At 45.3% G+C, this 20,187-nt stretch overlaps 1 protein-coding gene across 1 annotated transcript in view; it reads left to right on the top strand.

Moving 5' to 3' along the window:
• The window catches only part of LOC140429753 (SH2 domain-containing adapter protein B-like), a 199,460-nt gene extending 179,484 nt beyond the window's left edge, over nt 1-19,976 (top strand). The window contains exon 6 of the mRNA XM_072517125.1: nt 16,323-19,976. Coding sequence (XP_072373226.1) covers nt 16,323-16,506 — 184 coding nt within the window. The 3' untranslated portion in view covers nt 16,507-19,976. The remainder of the gene's footprint in view (nt 1-16,322) is intronic.
• Nucleotides 19,977-20,187: the final 211 nt, after the last annotated feature.

Here is a 20,187-nt window from a genome sequence, read left to right as displayed (position 1 = left end):
AAGAGCACTCCCCTTCAGCCTCAACTTCTGTGAGAGCTCAATGTGCTATTCTGTAACTGTGGGTCTGCCTCCTGGGCCTCAATGAAGTCCTACCAAAGGCTTCCTCTGAATTTCCTTCATCCTCAAGGATAGCTTTTGCTATTTAACCATCAGATGGTGGCATGAATTCAATCTCTGGTGCTGGACTTTGTTTAGACATTGGCCTGGTCACCACCCATGATGGAGAAGTATCTGGAAATTGTTTCTGTAACTGTTTTGACTCCTCATCGTCCCTCAGACTCTCTAATCAAGGGTGAAGCTATAACCTTCACTCCTGCCAAATCATTCCCCAAAAGCAAGTCAACTCCATCGACTGGTAAATTCTTAACCACTCCAACAATGTCTGGACCTCCAATTGTACTTTATACACTGGCTATATTCTCCACTTATCCCATTCATTACACCTTAGCTTTCATTGACTTCTCTGGAGGGAAAAAACAAATCCCTCCAGTAAGAGAGTTTGCATAGCACCTGTGTTCCTTAAAATAGTTCAGAGTTTGGTTGCATAATTGGATGAAAATGGAGTGATCGTCCCTCAGACAAAAGCCCTGCATGATTATCATTTATCATCGACCTCATTCGCCACACCTGTGCCCTCAGTCATGTTTACCTCAGGCCTGTTAGTTCTAACTAGAGCTACAGTCTACCGTTTAGTTTTATCCACTTTTCTTCCCTTTTCAGAATTCTCCTCATGAACCCCAGCAAGTCTCATGGGCTTTCCACACAACTTCCAAAAATGTTGAACAAACGAGTCCCAATTTATTTTAATGGTAACATTTCGGCCTTCGAGTCTCCCTTCCACACTCTGTGCCTTTGAATATTGCGAGTTATCCATTCCTTACCTTGGCTACATGCTTTCCTTTCACTCTCCCATTTACTATCCTTTTCAAAATTATGAGGGTGACGGAACAAATCTTTAAATTTATGGATCAGCTCATAATCATCAGCCATCATTGATCTTTGTCTGGGAGGCACGATGGTGCAGTGGTTAGTACTGCTGCCTCACTGCGCCGAGGACCCGGGTTCGATCCTGGCCCCGAGTTATTGTCCATGTGGGGTTTGCACATTCTCCCCATGTCTGTGTGGGTCTCACCCCCACAACCCAAACATGTGCAGGGTAGATGGATTGGCCACGCTAAATTGATCATTAATTGGATATTTTTTTAAAATTGCTGTTTGTCTAGCTTGTCATAACCCTTTGGACTTCAACATGGTTATTATCACAAATTCTTCCAAGGGAATGATTTCTCTGAACCTCAGATCTGGTTTCAGCTCCCAGTGCTCGTGTCCACCGATTAAATTTCTGCCTAACCCAGTCAAATTCAACATGAGTCTGTTCCAGCTGTTTCCTTGAATTCTGAAACATTTGCCGATAATCCTCTGGAACAAATACATATACACCTCAAAATAACCTTTTTTACCTCATCATAATCCTTCAACACGCCCTCTGACAGGGAAGCACAAACCTCCTGTGCCTGCCCTGTCAATTTACTTTGCATGGATAATGTTCACTTTTCTCTTGTCCACTCCATTCCTTCAAGAATGCATGTACACCCCTTTCCTTAAACTTTGAACAAAGAACAAAGAAAAGTACAGCACAGGAACAGGCTCTTCGGCCCTCCAAGCCCGTGCTGACCATGCTGCCCGTCTAAACTAAACTCTTCTACACTTTCTGGGTCCGTATCCCTCTATTCCCATCCTATTCATGTATTTGTCAAGATGCCCCTTAAATGTCACTATCGTCCCTGCTTCCACCACCTCCTCCAGCAGCGAGTTCCAGGCACCCACTACCCTCTGTGTAAAAAAACTTGCCTCGTGCATCTCCTCTAAACCTTGCCCCTCGCACCTTAAACCTATGCCCTCTAGTAATTGACCTCTCTACCCTGGGGAAAAGCCTCTGACTATCCACTCTGTCTATGCCCCTCAATTTTGTAGACCTCTATCAGGTCGCCCCTCAACCTCCGTCGTTCCAGTGAAAACAAACCGAGTTTATTCAACCGCTCATCATAGCTAATGCCCTCCATACCAGGCAACATCCTGGTAACTCTCTTCTGCACCCTCTCTAAAGCCTCCACATCCTTCTGGTAGTGTGGCAACCAGAATTGAACACTATACTCCAAGTGTGGCCTAACTAAGGTTCTATACAGCTGTAACATGATTGGCCAATTCTTATACTCAATGCCCTGGCCAATGAAGGCAAGCATGCCGTATAACTTCTTAACTACCTTCTCCACATGTGTTGCCCCTTTCAGTGACCTGTGGACCTGTACAGCTAGATCTCTCTGACTGCAATACACTTGAGGGTTCTGCCATTCACTATATATTCCCTACCTGCATTAGGCCTTCCAAAATGCATTACCTCACATTTGTCCGGATTAAACTCCATCTGCCATCTCTCTGCCCAAGTCTCCAAACGATCTAAATCCTGCTGTATCCTCTGACAGTCCTCATCGCTATCCACAATTCCACCAACCTTTGTGTCGTCTGCAAACTTACTAATCAGACCAGTTACATTTTCCTCCAAATCATTTATATATACTACGAACAGCAAAGGTCCCAGCACTGATCCCTGCGGAACACCATTAGTCACAGCCCTCCAATTAGGAAAGCACCCTTCCATTGCCACTCTCTGCCTTTTATGACCTAGCCAGTTCTGAATCCATCTTGCTGGCTCACCCCTGATCCCGTGTGACTTCACCTTTTGTACCAGTCTAGAGCCTTTGGTAGAGCCTGTACACATTTAAACATATCCCCACTTGGACTTTCCTCAACTTCTGCTTTAACTTCCCTCCCTCCTTTTCCCCTCCCTTCCTAATCATTCATTTCCCCACCAAATTTCCTCATTTCAATTTCCCTTTGAAAAGCTGTTTCTTCCTCTTCTTCCCACATCTCTACTTTTAAAAATTCCTTCTCGTACTCGAACTGCAGCTGTATTCTCCAGATTGGTTTCCCCAACAGAAATTGCTTCAGGACTACTGGTGCGTTGGGCTCTCCTACCTCTATTTTTAATTCACTTGCCAGTTCAATTAACTTGTCTTTTCAAAGGCCTTATAAATAAAGGGATCAGGGGTTATGGGGAGAAGGCAGGAGAATGGGGATGAGAAAATATCAGCCATGATTGAATGGCGGAGCAGACTCGACGGGCTGGGTGGCCTAATTCTGCTCCTATGTCTTATAAATCAAAGACTGAAGAAAGGCCTTAGCAACTTTCAGAGTCATCCTGTTATGCTATTACAAACCTGGTGCCTCTTTAAGATATACTGTACCCTAAATTGTCATTGTCTATGATTCCAAACATCCCTAGGATTGAGCCATCAAATTATTTCTGGACACTCGCGGCAGTCAATTCCAGCCTCACTGACCTGGCATCACAACACAAGTGAAATTAGATTTTATATTAATACCCGTGCCTTTGGTTGAGATAAATTGACTACAGGTCCCCAGGTTTGTCAATTTAACACAAATAGCTTTTATTAACAGTAATTATAATTCAATAGGCAGAAAATACAACTGGCTATCTACTATCCGATCCCAACTTCCCCTTTCTAACCCGTCCCACTCTCTCTATTATATGCACACACATCGACAAACCTCACAGGAGGAAAGGGGTGGTTGAGAGGTGAGGAAAATGTAAAACAAAACTATAAGGATCTTTGATTGAGGTGGATGTCTTCCAGTTTATTTCTTCCTCACGGTTTAGGCCTTCAGTAGGTTATTTCTTTTCCTTCAGATTGTAATGATCTTCATTGCAGACTCAGAGACAGCTAGCAACCAGTAGCACAGAGAGGGAGAAAACAAAGCTCCTCTTCTTTTATAAGATTGCAACAGGATCTTGACCAATTGGAAAATCTCAGCAGGTCTGGCAGCATCTGTAGGGAGTGAAAAAAAGCTAACGTTTTGAGTCCAGATGACCCTTTGTCAAAGCTATAATACAGAGAAAGTGGATAATATTCATACTGTGGAGTGAGAATGAGTCATAGCCACAGAAACCCAGGAAAATGGGTTAGCCACAGAAACCATGGGGAAAGAGTGCTAATGGCAGTCCCCAGTGAGAACAAAATATGTGAAAGGCCAAACAGCAGAGAAACTAACATCAGAGGGTAAACTGTGACAGATGCAGATGTGGGGAGAGGGGAAGGAGGAAGCAAAGGGTAGAAAGGGAAAGGAAAGGTGGATAAAATAGGGGTGGGGTTAAATATATATAAAGAAAGACAAGAGAGAAAGAAATGGTAAAAGACAGGTAAAATGAAATGGGATGAAAACAAATGGGTCGAGGTCGGGTAGAGCTAATTAACTGAAGTTGCTGAATTCAATGTTGTACAGGACATTGGTGAAACCATACATGGAATACTGTGTTCAGTTCCTATTATAGGAAGATATTGTTAAACTAGAAAGAGTGCAGAAAAGATTTCCGAGGGATGCTACCAGGACTTGATGATCTGAGTTCTCAGGAGAGGTGGGATAGGCTGGGACATTTTTCCCTGGGGCGTAGGAGGCTTAGGGGTGAAATTGTAGAGGTCTATAAAATAATGAGGAGCATTGATAAGGTAGATAGCCAACATCTTTTCCCAAACGTAGAGGAATCTAGAACTAGAGGGCATAGGTTTAAGGTGAGAGCAGAGAGATACAAAAGAGACCAGAGGGGAAATCTCTTCACATAAGAGGGTGGTGAGCATCTGGAACTGGCTGCCAGAGGCAGTGGTAGAGCCGGGTACAATTTTTTCCTTTAAAAAACAGACCGTTACATGGGCAGCGTGCAGAGGGATATGGGCCAAATGCAGGCAAGTGGGACTAGCTTAGTGATAGAAACTGGGCAGCATGGACAGGCTGGGCCGAAGGGCCTGTTTCCATGCTGTAAACATCTATGACTCCATGATGGTCTAGAGGCTTCTGGCTGGTTATCTTTGAAAGAAATCATCTAGTAAGAACCAATCACTGACTGCTGTCAGGCAGAACACTGTGCCTGGCCAACCCACCAGCTGCCAGTTAGCCAATCGAACCAACTTCCTCCAAAATCAGTTCCTAATATTTATTCTGTGCTGACAAGTCTCCACCCCAAAGTACAAAACCTCGGCATACGCTCTTCTGCTTAAAGGCACATTCTGGTTATGGGTCCACGGACCAGAAGTAATAAAATAAAAGAAAAGGGAAGATAAGACCATAAGACATAGAAGCAGAATTAGGCCACTTGGCCCATCGAGTCTGCTCCGCCATTCAGTCATGGCTGATATTTTTCTCACCCCCATTCTTTTGCCTTCTCCCCATAACTCCTGATCCCCTTATTAATCAAGAACGTATCTATCTCTGTCTTAAAGACACTCAGTGATTTGGCCTCCACAGCCTTCTGTGGCAAAGAGTAGTTCCACAAATTCATCACCCTCTGGCTGAAGACATTCCTCCTCATCTCTGTTTTAAAGGATCTTCCCTTTAGTCTGAGATTGTATCCTCTGGTGCTAGTTTTTCGTCCAAGTGGAAACATCCTCTCCACGTCCACTCTCCAGACCTCGCAGTATCCTGTGAGTTTCACTAAGATCCCAACTCATCCATCTAAACTCCAATGAGTACAGACCCAGAGTCCTCAACCGTTCCTCATATGACAAGCTCTTCATTCCAGGGATCATTCTTGTGAACGTCCTCTGGACCCTTTCCAACGCCAGCACATCTTTCCTTAGATAGGCGCCCCAAAACTGCTCCCAATACTCCAGAGCCATATACAGCCTCAGAAGTACATCCCTGGTCTTGTATTCTAGCCACCTTGACATGAATGCTAACATTATATTTGCCTTCCTAACTGTCAAATGTACCTGCACGTTAACCTTAAGAGAATCATGAACAAGGACTCCCAAGTCCCTTTGTGCTTCTGATTTCCTAGGTATTTCCCCATTTAGAAAATAGTCTATGCCTAAATTTCTCCTTCCAAAGTGCATAACCTCGCACTTTTCCACATTGTATTCCATCTGGCACTTCACTTCCCACTCTCCTAGCCTGTCCAAATCCTTCTGCAGCCCCCTTACTTCAATACTACCTGTCCTTCTACAGATCTTTGTATCATCTGCAAACTTTTTCCCACTCTCCTAGCCTCTCCAAATCCTTCTGTAGCCTCCTTCTTCAAACTACCTGTCCCTCGACAGATTTTTGTATCATCTGCAAACTTAGCAACCATGCCTTCAGTTCCTTCTTCCAGGTCATTAATGTATATTGTGAAAAATTGTGGTCCCAGCACAGATCCCTGAGGCACACCACTAGTCACCGGCTGCAACCCTGAAAAAGACCCTTGTGGGCAGCACGGTAGCACAGTGATGAGCACAGTTGCTTCACATCTCCAGGGTCCCAGGTTCGATTCCTGGCCTGGGTCACTGTCTGTGTGGAGTCTGCACGTTCTCCCATGTCTGCGTGGGTTTCTTCCGGGTGCTCCAGTTTACTCCCACAGTCCAAAGATGTGCAGGTTAGGTGGATTGGCCATGATGAATTGCCCTTAGTGCCCTTAGGGTGCTCTTTCCAAGAGCCAGTGCAGACTCAATGGGCCGAATGGCCTCCTGCACTGTAAATTCTATGGTACTCTATCCCCACTCTCTGCCTTCTGCCAGTCAGCCAATCCTCTATCCATGCCAGCCCTTAACATCATGGGCTCTTAACTTACTTAACAATCTTCTATGCGCCAGCTTGTCAAACACCTTCTGGAAATCTAAATAAATCACGTTCACTGGTTCTCCTTTGTCTAATTTCCTTATTACCTCCTCAAAGAACTCAAACAGATTTGTCAGACGTGACCTCTCTTTGACAAAGCCGTGCGACTCAGTCCTATTTTATCATGCATTTCCAAGTACTCCGCAATCTCATCTTCCAAGTAATCCTCCCTCCTGTGTTTGCAGTTACCCTTATTTAATTGTAATACCGTTACATCTGACTCCAGCTTCTCCCTCTCAAATTGCAGGGTATTCCTTCACCTTAAGATCCCTAATCAAGTCTGCCTCATTACACATCACCAAATCCAGAATTGCCTGTTCCCAAGTGGGCTCGACCACAAGCTGCTCCAAAAAAAATCTCTTAAACATTCCACAAATTCCTTTTCTTGAAATCCACTACCAACTTGTTTTTCCCAGTCCACCTACATAACAAAGGAAATATACAAGAAGGACTCTTACAAGGTGTTCTGCAGAATTTCAATACAAAAATTTTCAGTTGAGGAAAACTGATGTCTCAAATAACACCAAACCCGAAATGTTTGAGACTCACTAAGATAATCCCAACATTTTGCAATTCTAAGACTGAGGGAAGATTACTTTTGTAAGGGCCATGAGGAATCCAGCACGAGTTTTAAGGATACAAAGTAATAACATTTATTTACAATAACATATATATATATATATATATATATATATATAAAACAGCAGCAGCAACTTCCCTTGCTGCACACTCCTTCCTGCTGGTTCCAAACTGGCCAGCTTTATTTATACATGGAGTTTACGAATGGTTTCTCCGCCCCCCCTCATTGGGGAAGCTCATACTCCCACAGGATTGTGGGATTGTCATTAGTCCCCAACCAATGGTAAGCAGGCAGGTTATAACAACTACTAAACCACAGGAGTCATAACACTGACAATCTACTGTTAACATAATTGTTTATTTAAACACACAATCAATCAGATTAGCTGCACAGTAATAGCTTTCCAATTAATAGTTAAAACAGCTCTTAATTAAAAGGAAGAAAAAAACTTTAATTCCCTGTAGTACATCTGCTACTATCTATTCCAATTAAGCAACCCAATACAATTCAAATGTCACTCAAATAAATAAAATTAACAATCAGGTCTACTTGCTACTCTGTGCAGACTTTTGGAGAGAGAGACCCTTTCAGGAACGCCCTGAAAATCCTATCAGACTCAAATCGGATGGAAAGGCATTGACAAGCTAGCTCCTCCCATTAACTACATCATCTGTATCCCAAGCATAAGGCATTCTCCAGTCACCTCCCACTAAGATGTCCCTTGATGTCCTTTGCTAGGACTAAACACAAACTCTTTTAAATGATCTGCGCCACAGGAAACCTCCTAAACATAAATAATATTCCATTAGACATCTGTATGTAAAAAAGTAAATGGTTAAAATCAATTATTACCACCTTTACGACCACTTTAATCACAGCTTTAGTAGACATACTGCCTGTATGTATTTGAATCTAGGGTTTTTAATAACATTATGACAACAAAATATAAAATATATATAACAATTTCCATCACACTGTTGTATTGAATCATGTGGACAGTTGACAAAAGCTCATAAAGATAATTAAAAACCCCAAGAAGATTGGAGTGGTGTGGATTGTGAATTGTGTGGAAGATCTTTTTCTTTATAAATATTTTTATTCTCCTCTTTTTTCACATTTTCTCCCAAATTTACACCCACCAACAATAAACAATAATCAGTAACAAATATGTCAATCCCCACATCAATAACAACGATCCCATCCTCCCACCAAACCCAAAACATTAGCCCGCATGTTCACATAAACAAATGACAAAAAGGAATCAGCAATCACCCACAGTCACCATTAACGCACACAGCCCCACTCCCCCCACCCACCCACCCCAACTAATGTCTGATGTTATTTGATTTGGACGTAGATGATTTGGAGTTGGGAACCAAGTGCAATGTGTCCAAGTTTGCAGACGGCACTAAGATGAGTGGTAAAGCAAAAAGAGCAGAGGATACCGGAAGTCTGCAGAGGGATTTGGATAGGTTAAGTGAATGGGCTGGGCTCTGGCAGATGGAATACAATGTTGACAAATGTGAGGGTATTTTGGAAGGAATAACAGCAAAAGGGATTATTATTTAAATGATAAAATATTAAAACATGCTTCTGTGCAGAGAGACCTGGGTGTGCTATTGCATGAGTCGCAAAAAGTTGGTTTACAGGTGATTAAGAAGGCAAATGGAGTTTTGTCCTTCATTGCTAGAGGGATGGAGTTTAAGACTAGGGAGGTTATGCTGCAATTGTATAAGGTGTCAGTGAGGCCACACCTGGAGTATTGTGTTCAGTTTTGGTCTCCTTACCTGAGAAAGGACGTACTGGCGCTGGAGGATGTGCAGAGGAGATTCACTAGGTTAATCCCAGAGTTGAGGGGGTTGGATTACGAGGAGAGGTTTAGTAGACTGGGACTGTACTCGTTGGAATTTAGAAGGATGCGGGGGGGACCTTATAGAAACATATAAAATTATGAAGGGAATCGATAGGATGGATGCGGGCAGGTTGTTTCCACTGGCGGGTAAAAGCAGAACTAGGGGGCATATTAGGAGGAACTTCTTCACCTAAAGGGTTGTAAATCTATGGAATTCCTTGCCCAGTGAAGCAGTTAAATGTTTTTAAGGTTAAGATTTATAGTTTTTTGAAGAATAAGGGGAATAAGGGGATTAAGGGTTATGGTGTTCGTGCCAGAAAGTGGAGCTGAGTCCACAAAAGATCAGTCATGATCTCATTGAATGGCGGTGCAGGCTTGAGGGGCCAGATGGCCTACTCCTGCTCCTAGTTCTTATGTTCTTATGTTATCTAGTTCTTGAAAGTGCACAATGAATAATGCTCATGAATCGTAGAACCCCTCCATTCTTCCCCTCAGTTCAAACTTAACCTTCTCAAGAGTCAAGAATTCCAACAGGTCCCTCCGCCACGCCAGGGCACAAGGTGGGGAGGTTGCTCTCCAACCTATCAGGATCCACCTTCGGGCAATCAATGAGGTGAAGGCTACAAGATCTGCTTCCGCACCCGTTTCCAACCCTGGCTGGTCCGACACCCCGAATATGGCCTCCCGGGGGCCCGGGTCCACTTTCACGTGCACCACTTCAGAAATTACCCTAGAAACGTCCTTCCTTTCAACAGGACCAAAACATATGAACTTGATTAGCACCCCGCCCCCCCCCCGCAACATTCACACGCATCTTCTACTCCATCAAAGAATCGGCTCATACTCGTTCTCATGAGGTGTGCTCTGTTTACCACCTTCAGCTGTATCAGCCTCAACCTCGTCCACGAGGTGGAGGCCTTCACTCTCCGGGGCACCTCACACCAGAACCCGCCCTCCATATCCTCTCCCAACTCTCCCTCCCATTTTGCTTTGGTCCCTCCCAGTGGTGCCTTCTCGTTTTCCAAAATAGCTCCGTAAACCGCCGACACTACCCCCTTCTCTTGTCGTCAGCACCTCCTCCAGCAATGTTGAGTCTGGCTCCACCGGGAAGCTCTATCTGCTTTCTGGCAAAATCTCAAACCTGCATGTATCTAAACATTTCCCCCTGCTCCAGTCCATACTTCACTTCCAGCTGGTTCAATCCTGCAAACCGACCCCCAAGAAACAAATCTTTTAGTGTCTTAATCCCCTTCCCCCTAATCGGCATTTCCATTGACTCTGCCCCCAACCCGAAGTGTTGGCGAAACTGCCTCCAAATTCTCAATGAAGCTATTATTACCGGGCTCCCTGAGTATTTCCCCGGCGCCATCCGGAGCGGCGCTGTTGCTAATGCTTTGAATCCTGACCCCCTTCACAAACTCTCCTCCATTCTGACCCAATGGGAATCAACCCCTCTGACCCAGCTCCACATTCGCCGCCCAGTAGTAATACATGAGGTTCGGAAGACCCAAACCCCCTGCCTGCCTTCCCCTCTGTAGCAGCACCTTTCTAACTCTGGCCACCTTCCCTCCCCATATGAACAAAGTAATTATTCCCTCAATCACTCTGAAAAAAGCCTTTGGCAGGAAAATAGGCAGGCATTGGAAAATAAACCGAAATTGCGGCAACATGTTCATTTTAACCGCTTGTACCCAACCTGCCAGTGACGGAGGGAGACCATCCCACCTTGCCAGATCAGCTTTCACTCTCCCCACCAAACTAGAAATATTGTACCTGCGGAACCCCTCCCCCCCCCCCCCCCCCCCCCCACTCCCGGGCAACCTGCACCCCAGGTACTAAAGTGAGTCCCTGCCCTACGGAATGGCAGTCCACCCCCACCCCCACCCCTGCTCCCACCCCCGACCGCGACACCACAAAATACTCACTCTTGTCTAGATTTAGTTTGTACCCCGAGAAAGACCCAAACACCCGAAGCAGCTCGAATATTCCCCCTATCGATACACTCTGTTCCGACATATATAACAGCAAGTCATCGGCATATAAAGACACCCTATGCTCTATTCCGCCCGCACTATTCCTTTTCATACCCCCGAACTTCTTAATGCGATGGCCAACGGCTCAATCGCGAGTGCAGACAGCAGGGGGGATATAGGACAACCCTGCCTAGTCCTACAAGGAGAGAAACGTATCTCGAGCTGATGTTGTTTGTGCGGACACCTGCCCTCGGTTCCTTTTTATAGTAGCTTTACCCAGTTCACAAATCTTGGTCCAATCCCAAACCACTCCAGAACTGCCATCAAGTACCCCATTCTACCCGGTCAAACGCCTTCTCAGCGTCCAATGCCACAACCACCTCTGTTTCCTTCCCCCCTGCCGGTGCCATAACGACGCTCAATACCCTTCTAACGTTTGAAAAGAGCTGCCTCCCTCTCACGAACCCCATCTGATCTTCACCTATCACCTTCGGGAGGCACTCCTCCAGCCTATCCGCCAGTACCTTCGCCAATACTGTTGGCGTCCACATTCAAAAGTGATATGGGCCTATTCGACCCACACTCCATCGGGTCCTTATCTTTTTTTAGCAACAGGTAAATTGATGCCTGCCCCAACGTTTGTGGCAACACCCCCTTCCCTATCGCCTCTTCAAACATCCCCACCATCAGGGGTGGCAGCCTAGCCTTGAATTTTTTAGAATATTCCACCAGAAACCCATCCGGCCCTGCCACCTTTCCCGACTGCATCCTCCCAATCGCATCTTTTATGTCCTGCTCCACTATCGCTCCTTCTAATGTAGCCCTGTCCCCCTCCCCTAACCTTGGGTACTCCAACCCATCTAGAAATTCCTGCATCTCCCGGTCTCCCCCAGGTGGCTCTGACCTGTACAACCTCTCATAAAATTCCTCAAAGATCTTGTTAATCAGATCCGGAGCCACCACCAACTTCCCTGCCCTGTCCTTCACCTCAACAATTTCCCTTACCGCTGCCTCCCTCCGGAGCTGACCTCACATGCATTATCTCCATGCTCGTAAACTGCACCCCTTGCTCATCTCAGTTGGCGCACCGCCTTCCTGGTAGATAGTCGGTCAAAGCTGGCCTGTAGTTCCTTCCTCTTTTCCAAATTTGCTGGGTCCTCATCTTCTGTATAACTCCTACCTACCTCCAACATCTCGTCTATTACCCGCTGCTGCTCCAATTTTTCATCTTTGTCCACCCTGGCCTTAAACGAGATCACCGCACCCCTCACCACCGCGTTCAGAGCCTCCCAGACAACTGCCTTCGACACCTTACCCGTACAGTTGAAACCTACATATTCCTCAATTACCTTTTCAATTTTGTCACAGAACCCTTGGTCCCCCAAAAGTCCCACATCTAATTTCCACCCCAGCCTCTGCGCTACCCCCTTCTCCAGTACTGTATCCACCCAATGCGGAGCATGATCTGATACTGCAATTGCCAAGTATTCCGACCCCTCAACCCCAGCCAGCAAAGCGTTCCCCACCACGAAAAGGTCGATCTGCGAGTATACCTCATGGACTGCTGAGAAAAACGAGTTCTCCTGTTCCCTTGGGTGCCGAAACCTCCAAGGGTCCACCCCTCCCATTTCCACTATTAGCCCAACCAGTGCCTTTGCCCCCCCCTGATGGGACCAGCGAGCGCGGCAATGACCTGATCAACCTTGGTTCCTGCACCAAGTTCCAATCCCCCTCCACTATAAGTTTGTGTCTGTCCAAGTCAGGGATGGACCCACACACCTCCTTTGCGAATCCCACATCGTCCCAATTGGGACCATATTCACTTACCAGCACCACTAGCCTCCCCTCCAGCACCTCTGTCACAATCACGTACCGACCCCCCCTGATCTGCAACCACCTTCTCCATCTGGAACCGTACCCTTTTGTTAACCATTACCGCTGCCCCTCGAGCCCTTCCATCAAATCCAGAGCGAAACACCTGACTAACCCAGCCCTTTTTAAGTCTCACCTGGTCCTTCACCCTCAAGTGAGTCTCCTGCAGCATTGCTACATCGGCTTTCAAACTTTTAAGATGCGCGAGCACCCTTGACCTCTTGACCGGATCTCCTAACCCGTTCCACGTGACTATCCTAACTGGGGTCTCTCACCCCCCCCTTCCCCACCCTTCTTATCCACCATACCACCTGTCCCATGAGCCTGACTCGCCTCTATCCATTATTAATATCGAACCCCTTCCCCGCCCCCCTCTCAAAAACTCTCCCTACATTTCCTCTTGAAAAAACATCTCCCAGCATCGATCCCTTCCCCCCCCCTTGCTCACCTCGTAGGCCCATCAAAACCTGCTAACCAGGCTCCAATGTCCGCAGCCCTCCTCTCACCTCACCTCCGTTCACTAGCCGACTTTAGTTAGCTAGCGTGGCTGGCTCCCCCCCGCCAAGGTATACCGTCCCCTCCCACCCAGTCCCAGAGAAAACAAAACAAAAACAACAATCCAACCCATACAATTCACTAAAATAAGATATAACCGTCGCAACACAGAATGCCAATCAACCCGACCAATAACTTGAACTCTGTACCAATGTGAAGTGAAGTAAGTTACAATACACGTCGATGAAAAGAAAGTTATAGCATTTATACATTTTCCAGCTCCCCAATCATAGTCCACAGTCTCTCTTCCAGCTCCGCTCCTCATGTCTGTCCCAAGCCTTCTGCCTTCACGAATGCCTCAGCCGCCTTCGCTGTCTCAAACTAAAAATCTTTGGCGTTATCCTTGTTGGGACCCCCATGTTGTACAGTGCCGCTTTCACTCGCCCGAACGCTGCTCGTTTTTTTGCCAACTCCACCGTCAAGTCCTGGTGGATTCGAACTCTAGCACCATCCCACTGCACCTCGCGCTTCTGCTTTGCCCAGCTTAACACCTTCTCCTTCATGCAGTACTTATGGAAGCAGATAATTACTGCTCTTGGCGGCTCATTCACTTTGGGCTTCGGCCTTAATGACCGATGAGCTCGGTCCAGCTCATACCGGGAGGGGTTCTCACCCTCCCCCATCAACTCCACCAACCTCTTAGCGAAGTACTCTGTTGGCCTTGGGCCCTCTGTCCCTTCAGGCAAGCCCACAATTCCCAGATTGAGCCGCCTCGAGAGGTTCTCCCAAGTTTACAGAATTTGCAGTGCAGAAGGAGGCCATTCGGCCCATCGGGTTTGCACCGGCTCTTGGAAAGAGCACCCTACCCAAGGTCCACACCTCCACCCTATCCCCATAACCCAGTAACCCCACCCAACACTAAGTGCAATTTTGGACACTATGGGCAATTTAGGATGGCCAATCCACCTAACCTGCACATCTTTGGACTGTGGGAGGAAACCGGAGCACCCAGAGGAAACCCATGCACACACGGAGAATGTGCAGACTCCACACAGACAGTGACCCAAGCCAGGAATCGAACCTGGGACCCTGGAGCTGTGAAGCAATTGTGCTATCCACAATGCTACCGTGCTGCCGTTGAAAGAGAGGACCAGCAAAAGCTCCGAGAAAATTCCTCGAGCTTTGCTCGGAGTCCTCTGTTGACCTCCACCACACTCCGCAGCTTGTCCCCCATCGAGGTGAGCTGGTCGTTGTGCTGCTACACGGCCTCCTCCACTTCCTGCATCTTCTCGTCCTGCTCTCTCACCTCGGCCGATGTCTTTGCCACAGCTAACCTTACCGGGACGATTGCCTCCTCCACCAATGACTTCAATGCGTCCGCCATCACCTTCCTCAAAGCTTCCATGTGCCTTGCAAACTGCATTTCCAGCTCCACAGCCAGCACCTCGGTCATTTTCTCTACCTTAAGCAGTGCGGTCCCACCATGCGGACCGGCACCCGCCATCTTGTCAGCGCTTTTGCTGGTCCTCTCTTTCAACGGTGAGCCCGCATTTCCTCACTTCTTCGATGCTGCTTTTCGCATCCTTTAACGACTTATTATTTTTCCTCTTTTTTAATCCCTTTTTTCCCTCTTCAATCTTTTTTTAATGAAAAAAAACAAAAAGTTCTTCCTTCAAGAAAAAAAAATTTAACAAACTTTCTTTAAAACTTCTTTCTCTTCTTTTTTGTATTCCTCAAGAATTCCCCTGGGACCGGACTTCAGTCTTCTCAAAGCATTCTAGGCGGGAGCCACCCGATTTGGAACATCCCACCTACATCGCGCCCTGGCTTCGGGCCTGCCGCCTCGTCCTCTGTTTAGCTCCGCCCCCACTGCTCCGACCGCCGCGCGTGCTGGGCCCGACGCTTCAGCTCCAGCTGCCCGCACGGGTTCCTCGCCGGTTTTCAAACCGGCCCCGCTTGACGCCCGGGACGGCCCCAAAGGCCGACAATAATCGGGGGGGGGGGGGAGTGAAGAATCGGGGAGAGCCCCGAAAGCGTTGCAAATATGAGCCACCGATGGGAGCTCGCAAACACCACCGGAAGTCCCAATTGTGTGGAAGACTTAATGGCTGAAAATATCCTACCTTGCCCAGATTTCCCACAGTGGAGGTGGTTCGCCAGTACCTGCTGGTGAGAACCTGCAGCTGGGGTCAACTTCAGTGGAACCAGCCAGTGGGGTAGGGCGGATAATCCTGCCCAAAGTGTTAGAAAATAAGATGTAAGTCCAGAATGAAGAGGAAGTTGAAATCACTTGAAACAAATTCAATAAAACAAGTTCTGAATGCGAAACTGCAAGTTTCATAAAATGTTTCATTTGAAGGTAAAAGGCATCTCAATTCTATGAAGAGCTACAGCGATTTTGATCAGGTAGAAACAAATTGTTGCCACACAAAGAAGCCTTTTTGAACTTTTTAACCTCAAAACAAAAAATTATCACATTTGAATTTAGGAAATTAACCTTTCATCATTATTTATTCATTCAGGGCATGTGGATATCGCTGACTAGGCCAGAAACTATTACTCGTTCCTAATTACCTTTATGTGGTGAGCTGCATTCTTTGAACAGCTGAAGTCCATGTGATGCATGTTCAATCGCAATGCCGTTAGGGAGGCAGTTCCAGGATTTTAACTCTGTGACAATTAAGGACTGGTGACATATTTCCAAGTTAGGGTAGTGCGTGGCTTGGAGTGGAGCTTCTAGGTGGTAGTGTTAAAATGGAATTACACCACCATAAATCCCAGTGAATTGTGTTTGGTCATTCTTTGCTATTTTGCTTATTTACAGGAGCAGCCGAGGTTTCATGCACATGAAACTGACCAAAACCAAAGATAAATACATCTTGGGAGAGCACAGTCTTCCATTTGACAGCATTCCTGAGGTCATACACCACTATATGAGCAGGAGACTACCCATTAAAGGAGCAGAACATTTGTCACTTCTCTACCCTGTAACAGTGCAAACACTGTAATTTTTTCCCCCAGTTCAGTTTCCTTCCTGTGGATGGCAAATTAATTGAATATGCATGATGAATTGAAAACTTTGAAATGCATGGATTTGGTATCATCAAGTGGCCCAGTCCAATTGTGTACTTGAGTTCTATTTGTACACCGGCTACTGCGGACTAAGATTTCTCTGACCTGCCCACAGCAGGTTCCCCGTCAGTGTGGCCTGCAAGCTATAGAAAATGGCAATGCATTTGGTGGAACCGGAGGATCCCACCAGCAGCCGATGATGAACCACCTCCACTGCTGGAAAACCCGGCCTGTGTTTTCTTGTGTGAACAATGTAACATTTGTTTTGTGGTCCCTGTGCAGGAAAACCGTTTTGTTCAAAAAAAGCACCTGATGTACAAATTTAATCAAATGTTTGAAGTACAAAATTGTTACTGACATTAATCTGCTAAAATATTTAAATACTTCCTTATTTGAGATTAATAAAATTTATCCAGTATAATGTGATGCATAATCTGTGATTATTTATGAGTATCTGTAAATACGGTGGCTTAATATATAAATATATTTTTTATCACTTTTGATACAGTGTAATGAAACCTTTGGAGTACTTCATCATGCATTTTAGATTTAGATAAAAAATATATATATTTAACTTCATGTTAGGAATTGATATTTTTATCAATGTTTATGGATTATCAACAAAAAGAAAATATATTCATAACCGAGGAGGAACATTCATTTATTTAGCACCTTATGCCCTCTGCACAAGCCAGACTGCAGTGAATTCCTTGCAGGGTATAATCACTCTTTTATTGTACTCAAACACAGTCATCAATTTGTGCACATAATTAACCAAGATCTTTTGTTGCCCATGTTTAAAGATGTTCGTCAAGGCATATTTGAAATATGCCCTGTGATCTTTTGTGGCCATCTTGAATGACGGCAATATCACATCTCAAAGTTAGCACTTCCACCAACACAGCATCCTTTCAGAGCTGAAATGATTATCCTAGGATATGTGTTGAAATTTCTGGAATTGAACTTATTACTCACTGACTCAGGCAAAAGTAATATTGATTGAAGTTGGCTAATTGTGGAGAGATTATGAAAAAGGGAAAGACTCTAGTTTTGATTTGACCAATTTGATTTCGTTTTAAATTCAATCAAGTTTCAGATAGCTTGGAGGGCGGCATGCGGCACAGTGGTTAGCACTGGGACTGCACCGCTGAGGACCCTGGTTTGAATCCAGGCCCTGGGTCACTGTCCGTGTGGAGTTTGCACATTCTCCCCATGTCTGCGTGGGTTTCAGCCCCACAACCCAAAAGATGTGCAGGTTAGGTGGATTGCCATGCTAAATTGCCCCTTAATTGGAAAAAAATAATTGTGTACTCTAAATTTATAAAATAAAGTTTCAGATAGGTTCAAATTTCCATGTTTTGTATGTTTCAGCTTTCGAATGGAGAGAATTGCAAGGGATTACATAACATATACATAGAACATAGAACATTACAGCGCAGTACAGGCCCTTCGGCCCTCGATGTTGCGCCGACCTGTGAAACTACTCTAAAGCCCATCTACACTATTCCCTTATTGTTCATATGTCTATCCAATGACCATTTGAATGTCCTTAGTGTTGGCGAGTCCACTACTGTTGCAGGCAGGGCATTCCACGCCCTTACTACTCTCTGAGTAAAGAACCTACCTCTGACATCTGTCTTATATCTATCTCCCCTCAATTTAAAGGTATGTCCCCTCGTGCTAGACATCACCATCCGAGGAAAAAGCTCTCACTGTCCACCCTATCCAATCCTCTGATCATCTTGTATGCCTCAATTAAGTCACCTCTTAACCTTCTTCTCTCTAACGAAAACAGCCTTTCCTCATAAGATCTTCCCTCCATACCAGGCAACATTCTGGTAAATCTCCTCTGCACCCTTTCCAATGCTTCCACATCCTTCCTATAATGCGGCGACCAGAATTGCACGCAATACTCCAAATGCGGCCGCACAAGAGTGTTGTATAGCTGCAACATGACCTCATGGCTCCTAAACTCAATACCTCTACCAGTAAAAGCTAACACACCATACGCCTTCTTAACAACCCTCTCAACCTGGGTGGCAACTTTCAGGGATCTATGTACATGGACACTGAGATCTCTCTGCTCATCCACACTGCCAAGAATCTTACCATTAGCCCAGTACTCAGTCTTCCTGTTATTCCTTCCAAAATGAATCACCTCCCACTTTTCTGCATTAAACTCCATTTGCCACCTCTCAGCCCAGCGCTGCAGCTTATCTATGTCCCTCTGTAACTTGTAACATCCTTCCGCACTGCCCACAACTCCACCGACTTTAGTGTCATCTGCAAATTTACTCACCCATCCTTCTACGCCCTCCAGGTCATTTATAAAAATGACAAACAGCAGTGGCCCCAAAACAGATCCTTGTGGTACACTACTAGTAACTGGACTCCAGCCTGAACATTTCCCATCAACCACCACCCTTTGTCGTCTTCCAGCTAGCCAATTTCTGATCCAAACTGCTAAATCACACTGAATCCCATGCCTCCGTATTTTCTGCAGTAGCCTACCATGGGAAACCTTATCAAACGCTTTACTGAAATCCATATACACCACATCAACTGCTTTACCCTCATCCACCTGTTTGGTCACCTTCTCAAAGAACTCGATAAGGTTTGTGAGACACGACCTACCCTTCACAAAACCGTGTTGACTATCTCTCATCAAATTATTCCTTTCCAGATGATTATACATCCTATCTCTTATAAACCTTTCCAAGATTTTTCCCACAACAGAAGTAAGGCTCACTGGTCTATAGTTACCGGGGTTATCTCTACTCCCCTTCTTGAACAAGGGGACAACATTTGCTATCCTCCAGTCTTCTGGCACTATTCCTGTAGACAAAGATGACTTTAAGATCAAGGCCAAAGGCTCAGCAATCTCCTCCCTAGCTTCCCAGAGAATCCTAGGATACAGTACAGAAACTGAAGCAGGCCATTAGTCCCAACTAGTCCGTGCTGGCATATATGTTGCACTCAAGCCTCCTCGCTTCCTAATTAACTATCAAAATAATCCTCTATTCCCTTTTCGCTCATGTTGTCCAACTTCTCCATCAATACATCTATACGTTTTGTGTGTGTGGCCTGTGTTTGTGTAAAGTAGTTTCTCCTGAATTTTCCATTGGACTTCTTGGTGACTATATTATATTGATAGCTTCTAGAGATATTTTTCCCCACAGATAGATATCCACCCTATCAGAATAATAATTTTAAAGGTCACCCAGCTCTTTTTTTTTTAAAGAGTCTTATCAAAGCCCCAAATACCTATATATACTGTTTGAAAAGTACATATTTATGTGGCGTTATATTACCATTTGAAGAATGTTATTTAATGTAACTTTTCAACTGAAAGATACTGTCATAAAAACTAAAGAATAAAGCTGAAACTGCATTGCTATTTATATGGCCCACTGTGTTTGTGTTCTACTTTACTTTTCCAGGTCTGTTTGAAATTATTTCCTATCACTTCCCATGCGAACTACAAAACTGGATTACTTTGAATGCTTGTATCCTTGTGATTGTCCTCCAGTATGCAGAAAAAGCTACTTCTTAAAATTCTACAGGTTCCAACGTAAAAGAATAGAAAATAGGAGCTGGAGTCGGCCACTCAGCCATTC

This window comes from Scyliorhinus torazame, chromosome 9, assembly GCF_047496885.1.
Source record: "Scyliorhinus torazame isolate Kashiwa2021f chromosome 9, sScyTor2.1, whole genome shotgun sequence".
Classification (NCBI taxonomy): domain Eukaryota; kingdom Metazoa; phylum Chordata; class Chondrichthyes; order Carcharhiniformes; family Scyliorhinidae; genus Scyliorhinus; species Scyliorhinus torazame.
This window is presented reverse-complemented; position numbering and strand designations above follow the sequence as displayed.